General features: G+C 35.8%; 1 protein-coding gene across 3 annotated transcripts in view; it reads left to right on the top strand.

Moving 5' to 3' along the window:
* PBX3 (PBX homeobox 3) overlaps nt 1-17,859 on the top strand; it is a 234,301-nt gene that overhangs the window by 174,332 nt on the left and 42,110 nt on the right. For all 3 annotated transcript variants that reach the window (XM_012458132.2, XM_012458133.3, XM_012458131.3), the window contains one exon: nt 6,346-6,587. In XM_012458132.2, coding sequence (XP_012313555.1) covers nt 6,346-6,587 — 242 coding nt within the window. The remainder of the gene's footprint in view (nt 1-6,345; nt 6,588-17,859) is intronic.

Below are 17,859 nucleotides of genomic sequence, written 5' to 3'. Positions count from 1 at the left end.
GAAGAAACGTCAGAGTCATAGCCTAGGGAATTACACTGTCATAGAAAAACACTGGTGATTCAAGAAATGCCTTTAAATGGCTTCCCTCTTCTCATTTAAAGTACATCTGTGGGACTGCAAGAAAGTAACTAGGTTCTGCCCAGGAGTCTAGTACCTGTACAGACCAAGATACTAATAATGTCATTATAGCATCTAGCTGCTTTCCATCGAACCCCTAATAAAGGTCATTAGTTGCCTGCCTTCTTGAGTGAGATGGTTTTGCAGCAAGTGCTTGGAGAAGTTATCAGTGCTGTATGTTAGAAAAAGGCATTCTGCCAACAGCTTTATAATGAAGGTGAAATATAATAAAGCGATGGATTGACAGTTTATGTGTTGAAAGTGAAGGAAATGGAGGTGTGGAGAAGCATTATGGGGAATCTTTCTAGTCATATCTTCAATTTAACCATCAGGGGAAATGCTTCAAAATCTTAGATTTATGAATTTCTAGTAAGCGGTTTCACAGCATGTAAACAAATCTCAGTGGGCTGTTTTAGGAAGGTAGATTTGGGCAGTGAAGTAATCATTTTTATTCCTCTGATTTTCCAAATAGAAATGGACATATATGATAAAAATGTCAGCCACCCTCTCCACGTCAGGGCCCTAACAGGATTACATGTCAGTTCTTAATGTCTCGCTCTGTTTTTCTTTGCCATGAATGGCTGCATTATTGCTCACAGGAACTTCACTGTAATATATGGTAAGAGACAAGTAGCTCTTTATGGCCAGTGATTATTCGGTTTGAATGAAACCTGTGATTTATGTCCATTTAACTGAAAAGCCTTGTAAATTCCCAGTGCTGCATTTTTCCTCAATAGAGAATGAGTCAAGCGAAAGTGACAACTAGGTTGGCGTGGAAATGTGCAGTGCATTGCCGTGTTATATTTAATATACCTGACATGAAAAACGTGCACACACCACACAGTCACCTTAAATAGGAGTGAAAGTGACATTAGCTTGTAATATGACTGCCATATTCAGTGGATTAGACACGAACATTGGCTTAAAAGGAGATTTGGAGCTGGAGTGGGATGGACTTTGGGGCCATGAGTTGTGATGGGCAACTAGATCACCTGCCATTTCCTCCAAATCTTTAAAAATTAGTTATTTTGCAGTTGCTTTCTACTGATATCTACAAAATAATATGATTATTTCTTTCATTACAAGCCTCATCTTTAGACCTAAGAAGGAGAGTGTGAAATTCAGGTGCAAATATTATTCCAGATCTTTCTCAGGATATCTTGAATATCATTCTGTTGGCCTTTTTTTCCTTTTCAGTCAGTCCTTACTTAAGGGCCTGCCTTTCCTGGACTTGGCTTCTTTTTTTTTTTTTTTTTTTTTTTTGAGACAGAGTCTTGCTCTGTCGCCAGGCGCCAGGCTGGAGTTCAGTGGCACAATCTCAGCTGACTGCAATCTCCGCCTCCTGGGTTCAAGCAGTTCTCCTGCCTCAGCCCCCCAAGTAGCTGGGACTACAGGCGCATGCCACCACGCCCAGCTAATTTTTGTATTTTTAGTAGAGATGGGGTTTCACTATGTTGGCCAGGATGGTCTCAATCTCTTGACCTCGTGATCCGCCCGCCTCGGCCTCCCAAAGTGCTGGGATTACAGGTGTGAGCCACCGCACCTGGCCTTGGACTTGGCTTCTTAGCTCTCTCTCTAGTCCACCTACTGTTTAACTGAGAACCCCACCCCTCCCAACCCCCAATACTTAAGTCTAGTTTAGACAGTGATGCCTTGAGGGTTTTTCAGTGTCTTTCACCGCTGTTTCCAAATTATATCCCAGTTTCCACAACCAAAAAGTAATTGTTTCAAATGAGATCTCATGACCATGGGGCTTGTGACCTTCATTTCATTTCCAGATCTTCTGCTTCCTATTTTAACTGGTTCTTACTTAAGGATTTCAGATATAAAATTATTTTACTTTTTTTTTGTTTGGGGAGGAAAGTAGCCACACATCTGTCTTAATCTTTCTTCTTTATCTATAAAGAGTTTGGGTTACATTTCTCAAACTGTGGCTGACTTGATTTTTAAATGACGAAAGCATAGAAAATAAAGTAGGAATTTTCACTAATTAGCTTTGTAACTTCTGACCACTATCCTGTGTGTTACTTTAAAATAGCAGACACAAAAGAAAAGCTATGACAAATTATAAGAATAACTGAAAATATTAATATTAAAATTGTCACTTATTTCAAAGCAGTCAAGAATTCAGAGCCTGCTGAAAATATCTGATCTGGCCTTGTTTTACATTACACTCTGCTAAAACATTTTTCTCTGAGCTAAGACTGTGGTGTGGTAGTTGAATGAATAAAAAAACAAGTCTATCAGAAAATAAAATTACAGAGATGTCATAGGCCTAAACTTATGAATAATTTGGGACCTCAATTTATGGTATGCTCATTAGGAGAAAAAAGTCAAAAAACTCAAGTTTTCGTAATAGCTTTTTGTTTCTCAGCAGGTCTGAATAATAAAGTAAAAATGATGTGATGACAACTTTTATCATTACTGTGGATACTATATATCTTCCCTGATTATGGAAATATTATAGGGCTAGATCTTAGTTATGCCTAATTCAGGACCATGTGTAGAACATATTTGAAATAGCTATGGTCTGAAGCCGTACTCTTCAGTGCTGGATGAACAGAGGTTAGTCATGGTCCAGTGGGCTTGGTCCTTGAAATGAGGGAGCCACGAAGCTTAGTTAGTGCACTATGTTTGCACCTCATTCACTCAGGTCAAGCCTTCATTGTGTTAGTGTTCTTCTGTTAGAAAGGCTCCTACTGTACAGTCCAGCCAATGCAGATTTCTAATCTGCTTATTTATAATTCAAAAGCTTGCCTATATATTAATGAACCCTTAATGAGCTGTTGAAAATGCCTGAATTACAGTCAGATTATTAAACTCAAACAGCCCCGTAATCATACCATTTGAGTGGGCTTTAGGTACTTTTCACATCTGCAGCTTAGAATTGTGAAGGGTATGCGTTTATTCGGAGAAAGCTTTGTAATAATTCTGACCCGTAATTTATTTATTGCCCTCCGAATGCAGTCGTCTATGCAGATGCTCTCTCCCATTATCTGTGGGGCAGGTGCACAGCATGTTGAAAGACAGCTAATTAGGATTTGCTGAAAGATATGCAAAAACTGTGGGCTTATAACAAAGCCAAGTTCATTGTTAAACAATGTTTTTACTCTGTATGATTTGTCTAAATCTTAGGGATACGGAAATGAATGTTGTGATTATAAGTAGATTGCAAATAGGGTTATTGTTTTTTTTAAACTTTGTAATGTGATGACCAAAGAGCCTAGATGTAAAACTTTATAAACCTCTGTATGTTCCAGTATACATACATTTTGGATTAAAAACAAGATAAAATTTTAAATGATTGTTTTACCATGTTTCAATTTGAAGATATCAGGATCTTTTGATAATCACACAGTCTGATTCATTCTGGCCCTTGCAAATTTAGACCCATTAAAATGTTGTGAGGTACCATTAAAATGGTGCTCAGGGGAGTAGGTATTATGACTAAAAGCTAGTGTGACTCTAGAAAGTTAGTAAACTAAGTAATAGTGAGTGGCTAGATAGGTGGGATGTGGAATAAAATGGTAATTTAAATGCTTTTAAGTAAGAAAATAAATAGAAATATTCAAATTGAAAATAATTTTGGAAACCAGGTGTTACTATTTAAAGATCCCATAATCATTACTTTGCTTAATAAAGAAAAAAAAACCGATTCACTTTCAAACTAGTTATGAAAATTCCTTTATTATTGATAGTCTTTTCCATGTTGCCTATTTGCAAAGTGCTTTAGCACTTTTCATCTAAAGAAATATGAGATTTTTGTCAGGAAATGATTATTCTGATGAAATTTGATGCACATATTTTATAAAGTAAATACAAAGGATTGCATTAAAACATATTTTTCTGTTCTTGAGGCAAGCACTTAGTGTTGATTTACTGATGATTTTACAAATAAGATTTTTTCATTATAAGAGTAAAATGTTATAGTAGTTGACACTATATACTTATAATTGTTTTATTTGTGTCCATGACTATTGAGCTTATGGGTTGCTTCTTATTGGTAGGATAATGATGGTTTATATACATATTAGATATGTATAAAAGTGTCATGATAGCTAATTAGTTTTGTACCTTTTGCATTTCTTCCTAATGAATTTTCTTCTGTCTCTCTTATGGTCTGCATCCTTGTATCAGTCATTGAGCTTCATCTCTTGTTTGCCATACATGTGCAGGGAAGTGTAATCATTTTGGCTATGGAAGTTGATCTACTATTAAAGTACCTCACCACATGTCTGTAGGGAAAAGATCAATGTATTTAACTACAAGGGGAAACTAGAAACCCGGAGGAAACTTGAAGGTAGATAAAAAACACATTTCAGGAGAGGCACCAGTGTCCTATGTAAATACAAAAAGCAACAAACACACAAAACTGTGGGCAAAAATTCAGTTTAAAAAGGAGAAACATAATAACTTCTCAAATAAGAATATAAAATTAAACAGAATTCAAAGTACAGCCTAGGAGATTGCTCAGTAAGCCCTCACTGCATGCCAAATGCACAAAAATCTTGGTATGTGAACCACAAGCATGTACAGGCCATGAGATTTTAACATTTAACAAAGTGAATTAAAAGAGTGGAAAATTAGATTTAAATTAAAAATACAAACTTAACCAATACATGGCAGTTCTAGAACAATATTAGGCAAACCCTTTTAGTTATAGAAAAAACTGCAAATACGTGTTTGTCTATTTTTAATTATCAGCGATGTGTTGATATGGATTTTATAAGAGTTACCTTTTTGCTCACCTAAATGAGTATATTGTCTTAGTATATTATAGTTTTCAAACCTTATTTATTTGCCTCTGAATAGACAACAGATATAATTTTAAATTATGGTGAGTTGGTTTTATTATCTAGTTGAAATCATTCTGAAGTATAATTTTAAATGAATGTGACAGCTCTAAAGTGTTTTGGGGAAGAAATTAAAGTTGTGCGTTTGAGTTAAGGCAACCAAGAGCTGCTCTGTCATGCTATGGATGTAATTCAGGGCATCTAGGAATGAAATCTGTTCTTAAAATAATTGATGGTAGTTTTAGGTTAGCATATAAAATCAGAGTTAGTGATCAGTTGAGTACTTGGCAGCTTATAGATGCTACTGTCATGTAAGTTACACTAGACACAAAGTATGTACCACTGTGGATAAACAACAACAGGCACAGACTCAAAAGACAGAATCCAAATGCAAACATGAAAGGTGCCAACTTGCTTTTCCCCTCTTCCCTATACTTGTAACTAGTGTAGGGAACCTGCTTTTAAGCAGATTTACAGAGGTTAATTGGACTGGGATATTTTAAATTATGTTACACATTAATGAAAATGCTGATTTTGAGCTGTCATGACTCCAGTGCTTTTTATACCATAATAATTATTTTGAAACTTTGTCTTCTGTGTTGTTGAAAACATCTTGGCAGAAAGCCTGTGTGACCTGATTAAACCTATGAATTGTCAGCTGTGATCTATAGTATTCAGAAGAGGTTGCTGACTGGGCATCACTTAGGAAGTTCTTGATTTAAAAGCAAAATTAGATTGAGTCTACTGTGCCCAGGACTGTATTGCCATGTCAATGGCACATTTTTAATACCATATTTAGTGTCCTCGTTTTATAGTTTACTGGCAATTGCTTAACAATATTCACTTAATAATATCTATAAGTATAGCTAATTACCTCATAATGTATGTATTCCTCTTCTGAAATCACACGATGGAAAAGCTCAACTAATCTTATTTATTTTTCAATTTTTGATTATAGCTTGTGAATTAATTATGGAAATTTTAATTCTGTTTCTCCAGCTGTAGAGAGAGACAGAATAACCACCTTTGGATAAGTTTGTTTAATATCCCTTTAATTATTTTCTTTCCTTCTTAAAACCTTCCATTTTTTTACCCTCTTCCCATTTTATGCTTAAGTTATCCAAATCTGGGAGGCTTGGATGATTAAAATATTCCAGGAAGCCAGGGTTAGTTTTTTCTAAGGATCTAATCTGTGGTAAATTGAGGTTGGGGGGTGGGGATATTTAAAATTCTAGGATGCATGTAAACATTATCTTGAAAATAATTTTCATACTTATTCAAACTTATCAATCAAATGTGAACAGTGAAGTTCTCAGCATGAATTGTAGTACATTGATGTTGTTTGATCATTTTCTCGAATAAACAAAATACTCACACTATTTGTCCTCTGTTTCTCGCTTCTTCTCTCTCTGTCTCTCTCTCTCTTTCCTTGAAGGTCTCAGCATCAGAGGAGCCCAGGAGGAGGACCCTCCCGATCCCCAGCTAATGAGACTGGACAATATGCTTTTGGCAGAAGGGGTTTCAGGTCCTGAGAAAGGTGGGGGATCGGCGGCAGCAGCTGCAGCCGCAGCAGCCTCTGGAGGTTCTTCAGATAACTCTATTGAACACTCAGATTACAGAGCCAAATTGACCCAGATCAGACAAATCTATCACACAGAACTGGAGAAATATGAACAGGTCAGCAGCCGCCACTCTCATAGTCCTACACAAACCCTCTGTTGCTCTTCTATTAGACCATGCTAACCAATTCTGAGGGCTGTGAGGGGTAGGTGTTAACACAAATTACAAAACAAATAAGGTCAATGCAAAAATCCAAGTGAATTGTTGGATTCATGAAATGAAGACCCTTTGAGATTTTGGAGGTGGAGCTCTACCTATTTTACCCCATCTACTTGTTTTATTCATTTCTCACATTCATGTGCCCTTATTACCACACCTGCAGTCATTCTTCCCCTCTCACCTCACCACTTGGTGCTCTTCAGAGCTCTGTATAATTAACATTTATGCACTGGCCTCGTTCATAAGCTTTAATCACTTTTGAAGGGAAGCATTGCACAGTGAGCTTTTCCCTCCTATGCTGTGAGCTCCAGAATCCTCCTGGGAATTAATTCTATGGATTGTGTCAGACTATAGGGAACTTCACCAAGTAAGCAGGTTCTGGCCTGTTTCTCTGAGTATGATACTTTCCAAGATAATTATGGGTACCCCAGGACAGGTAATGCTAGGCTAGGCATTATGTGCTAAATTTCTGATTAGGAAGAGAATATGAGTTAAAAATCCAGTTCTCAGCAATTATATTGACTCTAAATCTTAAGATAACTTTGATTTTAAGTTACATCATTATTTTATGTACCACCAAGAAAAAATTAACACTGCTAGTTTAACTATAAAATATCACTGATTATAAAATGCTTTCACATTTCAGAGTTGTTAAAATGTGGAGAAAAACAAATGAGTCTTAGATTTAATGTAATAAAGTAAAATACTGGTGGGTCTTTTTACATATATTTTAGTTGTTTAATGCTGAAAAGCTGCTAAGTTTGAGAAATTCTCATTTGATAAGATTTCTCATTTGGAAGGTAATTTTTAAAATGCATTAATATGGAGCACTTTTTAATACATGTACACGAAAGTAATGAGAATAATATTAGATTGAACCCTATGAAATTGCTACGTTTGAGGTAAAAAACAATTGAATATGGTAATTTCATAGAGTTCAATCCCAAATAAGGAATCAGCGAGATACTTATTACCCAGATAAACAGTTATCAACATTTTACCACTCTGATTTTGTGTACCCAGCCCCAATTTGGTAGAATATTTTAAAGCAAGTCTTAGACATCATATAATTTCACCCATAAGTATTTTACTGTGTTGGCAAGTACTATTTAAAGTCCATACACTTTAGTGTGAAATGGGAGTCCTGGTGAGTTTTGTGTGTGTTTATGTGTGTTTTAAAGATCTTTTTAAAGAGCAGTTTTAAGTTCACAAAAAATTTGAGGGGAAAGTAGAGAGTATCACATATACTTCGTCCCCACACATGCATAATCTCTCCCATTATCAGCATCCCCACTAGAGGAGTTCATTTGTTAAAACTGATTAACCTACATTGAGATATTGTTATCACCCAAAATCCATGGTTTACATTAGGGTTCACTTGGTATTGTGCACTCTATGGATTTGGATAAATTTATGATGGCATGTATCCATTATGATAGGATCATACAGAGTATTTTCACTGCCCTAAAGATTCTCTGTGCTATTCATCCCTCTCTTCTTTCATTCTTTCCTCCCCACTGATCCCTGGCAACCCCTGATCAGTTTTAATACTGATTTTTTCCTCTACGTTCCTTGTGTAGTTTCAGTTGTATATGTTGTTGTTTTTTCCCATTGCCTTTTCTAATATTCTGGGTACGATGGTATTAAGCAAATGCTAAATCCTATCCCAGAGGTGAGTGTGTTTTGAGGGAGAGTAGAAAAATTTGTATAGCATTAAGTTAAAATGTAATATAAATTAATATTATAAGATGCTTTCTATTTTTAGAATAGGATTTTCTGGGATTTAAACTATATGTCTAGTCTCATTTGTAAGAATAACTTTTGGTGGAAAATATACAAATAATAATTTTGGAAAAATTATTGTGTAGTGTGTTTGTGAAAAAAATCCCACTTTCTGATTTTACATATGAATAATTGAGAGTAAACAAAATAAGTCATGGTTGAAAAGGTTGCCCCTGAGCATAAACAGTAGAAAATGACTCTTATTTGTAGTATAATCCTAATTGCATAACTTTATGCTAAAATAACTATACCTACTTACTAGATAAACGCCACCAGTCACCTTGCATGGAAAGAGATACAATATTAGAGGCCAAATGGCCCGAGTTTTTTGGCTAAGGAATTAAGGTGATTCCTTACTACCTCCTGCCATATATCTTTACACCTGCCTCCTTACTTTCTCCATACAGCCCTAGTAGAAGTTAGGTGAAGCTGGTATCAGTCAGTGACAAGGTCCTGAGTCTCATTGTTTTAGAAATATCCTACAAAATTTTCCATGAGATTTTAGGTAACCTTAGTCCCAGCTGATAACAGAATCAAATCACCAGGTTTTTTTGTTGTTGTTTTGTTTTATTTCTGGCTTTTAAAATATAAATGTATACACAAGTTCTTCATAAGTTTATCTCTTTTTTGTATTTTTTTTTTACTGAAGATCAAATTGGGAAGTACTCAGTCTAAAAATGTATTCATGAATTATTTCTGGATATAATCAGTAGCCTAATAACGATGTAAATATATAGTTCCTTTTTCATTTAACACTTTCAGATGGAAAAATATAGATAAATAAAATCTGTACAGTAGGGACAAATGAATAGATGGGGTATGATGAATAGTTGGCAGAATCAGCAGAATTTTAGTTTGCAGATTTTCTTCTGTAGGTTTGAAATTGTTTTAGAAGTGATATAGCAGCATTTAATTCTCTTAAGTTGTCTTTGGGGCTGGCTTTTATAGCTCTTGTGACTGTAGTTCTCCTAAGTTATTAGGATCGGTGCGTTTTGACCCAAAACGGTCAACTTTTCCTTTCAGTTCTTTGGGGTACAAGGGCTTTATCTGGATGGACCTTTCAGAGATATGCTTTGGTGTTACAAGAAGGGCTAAACAAAGCTAAGTAAGGTGAAGGGATAGGATTTCTAAAATAGATAGTATTGTAATTTCCATTTTATAGAGGAGAAAATGAGACTCAGAGAGGGTAAGTGATTTGTCCAATGTCACACATCTAGTTAGTATTAGAATCAGATGTTGAAATCAGTTTCTGAAAATATGTCTTCCTTTTTCATTGAATTGTGCTGCTACCCATGTAGAATTGGAAAATAATTCGGGAACATTCTGGTTTTCTCTGATTTTCCCTTGTTGGATTGCATTTGAAATGGGAGCAGAGCAGATGGAAAAACAACTTTCTTTTTTTGAGACAGAGTCTCACTGTCGCCCAGGCTGGAGTGCGGTAGTGCAATCTCGGCTCACTCGAACCTCTGCCTCCTGGGTTCAACTGATTCTCCTGCCTCACCCTCCTAAGCAGCTGGGATTACAGGCGCCCTCCATCATACCTGGCTAATTTTCGTATTTTTAGTAGAGATGGGGGTTTCACCATGTTGGCCAGGCTGGTCTTGAACTCCTGACCTTGTGATCCATTCACTTCAGCCTCCCAAAGTGCTGAGATTAAAGGCATGAGCCACTGCGCCTGGCCAAAACCAACTGTTTTAATCACTTTACAGAAATTATGTTTTTCCTCTTAAAAGTGAGCATGAGTACTCTGAACGACAGAAAGCTTAATAGTAAATAGGAAGAACATATATGTTAAGGCAAAGGCTTCAACAGAAAATTGTGTTGAGTCTTTTAGAAATAAACTATATTGGAATCTTAGAGTTATTCACTCTACCATGTTTCACAATGAAGCTGTAATGAAAATGTATCTGAAGCCTGTTTAGATTTAGATTGCAATAAAATTAACAACCACCACCACTGCAGTAAATTAAAGTACCTTATAAGCACAGCCACATTTACAAAGCTAAGCAGACAGACTGGAGCTACAGTTTGAGCAAAATTAAATCCAAGCTGCAAGGCTCAGTTTTATGTGTATGTTTTAGATATGGTATTGTCTTTAAAATCCTGTTTTTCCCTCTAGAAAATTGTTCTTTTATCATATGTCTCTATTACATAGGCTCAGATTTAATAATTCTTGTTGATAACCCTCTAAAAATTCACTTATAAATACTTTTGAAGTACTAGGCATGGAATATATGTTAGGGTAAGGTTCTTGAATATTACTGCTACCCAAAAGGAAACAAAACTATTTTATTTTCTTCTTGTTGATTCTGACACCCAGCAGGAATATGATAATTTTCCAAAGCTTACGGCAAACTGTCTTACAATACTTCATCTTGGGTACATGGCTTTCCTTTTTAGCTAAGAGACAAACCTATTTGCTTCTCTGTCTTCTTGTTGATTAGCTACAACTTTTGAAAAATGCTTTTACTGTACCTTGCAAATACATTCTTACGGTTAAAGGCCCAACTATTAGAATAGGTCAATTGCTAGAACTTAAGCCAAGGGTCCTAGGAAGCCTTGTTTTTAAGAATTAAAAGGCCACTCTACCAAAAGGAAATGAACACATTGGTTTTTGCAAATGAAATTTGACTTCAACATTTGTTCTCAGTCAAAAAGGAACAGATATATCATGCTCTATGCAGCTCTCGCACTTTGCTTGTACCAGAAGAAATGCTCGTACACAGGCAATTCACTCATAATTTACAGCTGCTATAATAGAGATGACATATTGAAAGCTATCTACTATAATTATATTGAAATACATTTTTTGCTGAAGGCAAAAGTGTTGTAAGGGTCCCAACCCTCCCCAAGCATCTGAGAACCTGCTTTCTGAGTTCACAGATGTCATTTAAACTCACCCCAAATCAGGCAAAACACTGGAACCAAGGAATACACTGAACGTGCTCAGGACCAGTCAGGTATCATTTCGCTACCAGAGGACTTACAGATTGCAGAGGGAATGGAGACTGGATGCAAAATTTAAACCACTGTAAAGGCATATCCTTGTGCTTTTTGAGGTCTTTACATTATATGCTTAGGTTTGCTGGCAAAATAGCTTTTGCTTGTAAAGGATTTTATTTTTATCAGATTAAAAAATATGCGGATGTTTTCACATTAGAGATTGTGCAGCCCGTAAACTCCTAGTTCCATTTTGCTATTTCTTCTTAATAGTTAAGCAGGGTAGACAAAAGGATACTACCTGATTTCATGTTCCAAAGCAAGGATTTGTCATTCATTGTTCCAAGGGAAGATTTTTACTTCTTCTTGGCTTTCATGCCTGGCCTTTTCCTTGCCTGGAAGGAGTGTTTGATTTGTTCCCTTTTTTTCCTTTGAGTTACTAGTTTATTGGCTCTATGTACCAACTGTATCTGTGACCACAGGCTTGATTAATAAAATCAATGGTTTTATTTGGTAAATTTGAATACTCTTTTTTTTTTTTTCCAACTTCTTTGGAAGCAGTTTTTGTACTTATTCAGGCAGTGAGAAGGCAGAACTATGTTAGATGACATGTGGACTTGCTTGCAGAATAATGACATAAAAATAGTATGAATTTCATAAAATTACCATTTTCATTGTCATCAATAATAACTGCCATTTATTGAGTATTAATTATGCTCCAGACTCTGTGCAAAGAATTCAACATATGTTATATAATATAATCCTTATAAAACTCTCATGAGCTAGGTCCCTAAGCCATGTAATTAGGTAAGAAGTGCTGAGGTACAACAGCTATTTGATCTTTGTGGCTGTTCCTTAGGCATATTGGTCTCATTCTAGTTGGCTTAGAATCTTTAAATGCAGACTTTTAACTTTTATCCAAAAACAAGAAAAATTTGTTGATTTAATAAGCGTTCAATAAATACAAAATCTATATTAGACTAGAGTTACTTGTGAGGCTGGCAAGACATTTGGAAAATAGTTTCAGTGTAGATTTGAGGGGCATCTACTTTTTAAAACAGATTTATTCTTTCTTGTCAAAAGTGGATTTTAGAATATAGGATATTATCATCTGCTTGCAGTTAGCTTCTCTTGATGGTTACAAAAGACCATTCAGTTTTTAGATCTGATCACTGATCATTATAAAATTTCCCCAAAATTAGTGCTTGCCCACTATCTATTTTACAGCTTTACTTCCACAATATAAACTTAAAGGCAAGAAAGAGGTTGAATCTTGAATCCACAATGAAAAAAGCCCCACCACAAAATAAACATTGAAAACTTTAATTTTGTATGTAAACCAAATATGTACCGACATTGAGAAGACAGTTTTACCAGCCAAAAATGTAATTAAAACATTACTGAGAATACAAATATTTCAAATGCTCAATTGCTACTTGGTTTGGGTTTTTAAGGAGAAAGGAACAAATGGGAAAGACAAAGGCTTATAATAAAAATTGATTAAAAATGCTTTTAACAGATGAAATCTTCCATGCCTTATATGTTAACTGTTATTGCAGTGTATGTTTTAAACACAATCACAAAAATGTATTCTAGGTAGTTTTCAACAGTTGGATTAAAAGAAAAAGGTTCTGCCAGTACTTCTAATCAGAAAATTCATACTTCTTTTTCCCAAATATTCCAATTAAACATGGTATATTTATATTTATATTAAGGACATTAACCAGAAAGCTTGTAACTGACAGTTTCACTTGGAAAACATAAGGCAAGGAAATATTTCTGCAAATGTCTATTTTAATATATCTTACAGGCATGATGTAAGATATGATAAATGTTTGAAGTGAGCATTCTAAATTATAAATACCATCAATGTTAGTATGTGGTTGGGTGGCCCTTCCAAACAACTACAATCATTTGATCATTCTTACTGTGTTTGTAGTTTTAAAAAAATGTATACCTTTTAAGGAGTTAGGTGATGAGGCAGTACTGTGCTCTGCTCTGAACCTGGTACAGATGATGCTGAAATGAGGCTGTAATTTACTTTCAGTGGTATAAAGGAAAAAAATCACTTTGCCTAAAGTGTATGCATCTTTCTTAAGGGTGTACCCAGATTTTAATTATCTAAATGTAAATACTTAACGAATTTTACTTAGAGTAATGAGCTAAAGTGCACACTACATAAATGAGATGTTCTAATTAATCATGTATGAACTACTGGTTTAAAGAAAAGCTATGTGAATTCTGTGAATGTTGGTCTGTTGCCAAATTGCTCATCAGCATTTGCATTCATAGATGGCCTCACTTAATAAATCGTGAGACATTCAGCAAATGTTTTAGCAAATTATGAGTTTTTAGATGCAGAAACTTTTTTGCTTTTAACTCTTTTTTCTCATATAAATCTTTGGCTGCTCTTTAGAAACCGTAGACAAACACCATTCTGGAGAGGTTAAAACCCAGCCAAAAACTAAGAAAGCTGATATCTTAGGTGTCATTCATATAGGAGTCTTGAATTATTTATTTAGATATATGCCTGTCATAGATGTATGTTACCATAATGAGTGAGCTAGGTTTGTCAGAATTAGCAATGTTATGTGTGCACATTAGAAATGCTTCCATACTCTGACACAGCAGTTCTCAAACTTTTCAGTCTTAGGACTTAGACTCTTAAAAATTATTGGAGATCTCTGTAAAAGCTTTTGGGTTGGGGCTTATATCTATCAATATTTATTATAATAGATATTAAAACTAGAAAAATTCAAAGTGTTTACTAATTATTTTATTTTATTTTTTGAGACAGGGTCTTGCTGTGTCACCCAGGCTGGAGTACAGTGGCGCGAACATGGCTCACTGCAGCCTCGACCTCCTGGGCTCAAGTAATTCCCCTACTTTAGCCTCCTGAGTAGCTGGGACCACAGTGTACATCACTGTGCCCAGCTAATTTTTTAAAATTTCCGGTAGAGATGGGGTGTGAATGTTGCCCAGGCTGGTCTCGTACTCCTGGGCTCAATTGTCCTTCCTCGGCCTCCTGAAGGGCTAGAATTAGGCATGAACCACCAGCCTATTTTATTTTATTTTAGAGACAGATTCTCACGCTTCCGCCCAGGCTAGAGTGCAGTGGTATGATCATAGCTAACTTCTGCCTTGATCTTCTGGGCTTAAGCATTCCTCCTGCCCCAGCCTCCCTAGTAGCTGGGACCACCATGCCCAGCTAATTTTTATATTTGTTTTATAGAGATGGGATCTTGCTGTGTTGCCCAGGCTGGTCTTGAACTCCTGGGCTCAAGCAGTACTCCTGCTTTGCCCCTACAAAGTGCTAGAGTTATAGGCATGAGCCACCATGGCCAGCCCTAATTAATTCAAAAATTACAACAAGCCATTACATGTTATCTTGAGTAATTTTTTTAAAAAACAAAAACTTAAAATTTAGTGAGAAGAATGACCTTGCTTTTTCATTTTTGCAAAACTCACTTTGGGCTTGATAGAAATCAGCTTGAGTCTCATATCTGTTTCAGTAGTCAACTGTTGTCATATGATTGAAATATGTGAAGAACATTTGGCCTCACACAGTTATGTCATTGTAAAAGAGAAGACATTGATAACCTTTTCAGATAATTGTGAATACTCTTTTTTGATATTACACCAGAACTTTACAAGTTGTAATTTTGTGAAGGTATGCTACAATGAGAAACCTGAAACTGTGTCACTTAACTTTTTGTACTCTGTTTCCTCAAGATTCACTGGTCTGTTTTTCACTTTGAGTGGCTCTTGTACCTATGCATGCTTTTGTAACATCATGCATTGATCATTTGGAAAGTACAGGTTTACTGAATTATGTGTACCTTCCAAATTTTGACACATTGTATAATATCAAAATATCATATTTATGAATATCAACTCTGAACTCATCAGAAAGTCTACGGTAAACTGTTAAACTTACAATGGTGGATGCAAGTTTTCCAAAATTCTAATTTTCACTTGAAAACTCAAATTTCATAATTGGCATAATTCTGTCAGCTGTTTTCCTTTACATGGAAGGCTAACTTGTTTCATTTTTGAGAGAACATCTACCAAATAGCCAACTCCAAATAATCATAATTTATCAAATTTGTTTTCAAGTAAAAATAGTGTTCAGTGAAAAAAGTGACTTCCACTCATGACTTAAACAGATATAGAAGTGCTTTTTCGGGAGACTGAGGCAGGCGAATTGCCTGAACCCAGGAGGCGGAGGTTGCGGTGAGCCGAGATCGCGCCATTACACTCTAGCCTGGGTAACGAGCGAAACTCCATCTCAAAAAAAATAAATAAATAAAAAATAAAAAAATAAAAGTGCTTTTTCTCAGGGAAGTTATCCTTCAATGTGCAATACAAGTGCTTTTCTGTGTGCTTCCCATTTTGACACACAGAATATTAAAGACATACTCAAAGGTTGATATGTGATAAGATGAATAATTTATATTGCTTTGTCAAGGACATTCCTAAGTCAAATAGGCTTTTATTGTGTTTGTGTGAATGTATAGTGCTGAAAAATTTAAAAATGCATCAAAGATTTCCCAAAGAGTTTTTCCTAGCACATTGGTCCACAAGATGCCATTGAGCTGTGCTGTCGAATATGGCAGCCAGTAGCCACATGTAGCTAATGAGCACTTGAAGTCTGACTAGTCTGAATTGAGATGTACTGTCGTTGTAAAATACACACTAGATTTCAAAGAGTACCAAAAGAATGAAATACCTCATTAACAGTTTTAAAAAAAATTGATTATGTGTTGAAATGTTCTTTCTTTTTTTGAGACAGGATCTCACTCTGTCACCCCGGCTGGATGCAGTGGCACAATCTCAGCTCACTGCAGCCTCTGCCTCCTGGGCTCAAGTGATCCTCCCATCTCAGCCTCCCAAGTAGCTGAGACCACAGGCGTACCACCATGTCCAGCTAATTTTTATATTTCTGGTAGAGATTGAGTTTTGCCTTGTTGCCCAGGCCAAGATGTTTTTTATATATTGGGTTAAGTGAAATATGTTGTTGACTAATTTCACCTAATTCTTTCTTTAACATGGCTACTGAGATTTTTTTAATTTAATAAGTGGCTCACAATATATTTCTGTTGGACAGTATTACTCTAGAGAGAAGTTTTGTGGCCAAATTTATTTGGGAAAAAATTGGATATGTATTTCTCCTTGAAGATTTATTACATATATTGGGATAGAAATATTGAGGAGTCTTACCCACAAAAATCTTTTAAGATTTTGGTTAACCCAGCAATTCCCAAACATATTATAATTTTGGACCATTAGTTAACATTCTATGGTACTAGCTGTAGAACTATAGAAATTGTTAATCCAAGTTTGGGAACAGTTTTAGTTCAGTTATCTTTGTTTTGCTGATGAGAAAACGGAAGGGTAGAGTTGGTCACATTATATAACTTGGAAATTATATAAACATCTCCTTAGGGCAAGTCCAAGAAAAAGATATATACATATATATTTATTGGTAGGATGACCACTTGTTTTCAACTTCACATAAGATCGTTTAAATTGATAATGTAAGCCAGACATGGTGGCTCATGCCTCTAATCCCAGCACTTTGAGAGGCTGAAGAGGGCGAATCACTTGAGGTCAGGAGTTTGAGACCAGCCTGGTCAACATGGTAAAACCTTGTCTCTACTAAAAATACAAAAATTAGCCAGGAGCAGTGGCATATGCCTGTAATCCCAGCTACTTGGAAGGCTGAGGCACGAGAATCACTTGAACTCAGAAGGTGGAGGTTGCAGTCAACCAAGATCATACCACTGCACTCCAGCCTGGGCAGCAGAATGAAACTGTCTCAAAATAAATAAATAGGGTAGGCCCAGTATCTCACTCCTGTAATCCCAGCATTTTGGGAGTCTGAGGCAAGTAGATTACTTGAGGTCAGGAGTTCAAGACCAGCCTGGCCAACATGGTGAAACCCCATTTCTACTAAAAATACAAAAAAAATTAGCCAGGCATGGTGGCGCACGCCTGTAATCCCAGCTACTTAGGAGGCTGAGGCAGGAGAATCATTTGAACCTGGGAGGCGGAGGTTGCAGTAAGCCAAGATTGTGCCATTGCACTCCAGCTTGGGCAACAAGAGCTAAACTCTGTCTCAAAAAAATAAAATAAAATAAATTGGTAATATAGTGGGGAAGATCTCAAATTTATTTTTTAAGTCTTGGTTTCTGCCTTCAACTTCTGGTTTTAGTCTACAACATTGCTTAATGTTTTACTATGTCATATCCTAGGACAGTGATTATTAACCTTTTAAAATTATAGATTGAGAATCTGAAAAGAAAACAAAAACTTTGCAGATTCTCCCATCAGAATTATTAATATGCACACAACTTTATAGGATTTCAGGAGGTTATAGACCTTCTAAACCTATCCATTGACTGCAGATTAAGAATTCTTCTCTTATGGTTCAGGGATAATGACTTTA

This window comes from Aotus nancymaae, unplaced genomic scaffold (genome assembly GCF_030222135.1).
Source record: "Aotus nancymaae isolate 86718 unplaced genomic scaffold, 86718_ANA_hifiasm-v0.15.2.pri h1tg000003l, whole genome shotgun sequence".
Taxonomy (NCBI): domain Eukaryota; kingdom Metazoa; phylum Chordata; class Mammalia; order Primates; family Aotidae; genus Aotus; species Aotus nancymaae.
The sequence above is the reverse complement of the archived record's forward strand: the minus strand, read 5'-3'. Positions and strand labels throughout refer to the sequence as shown.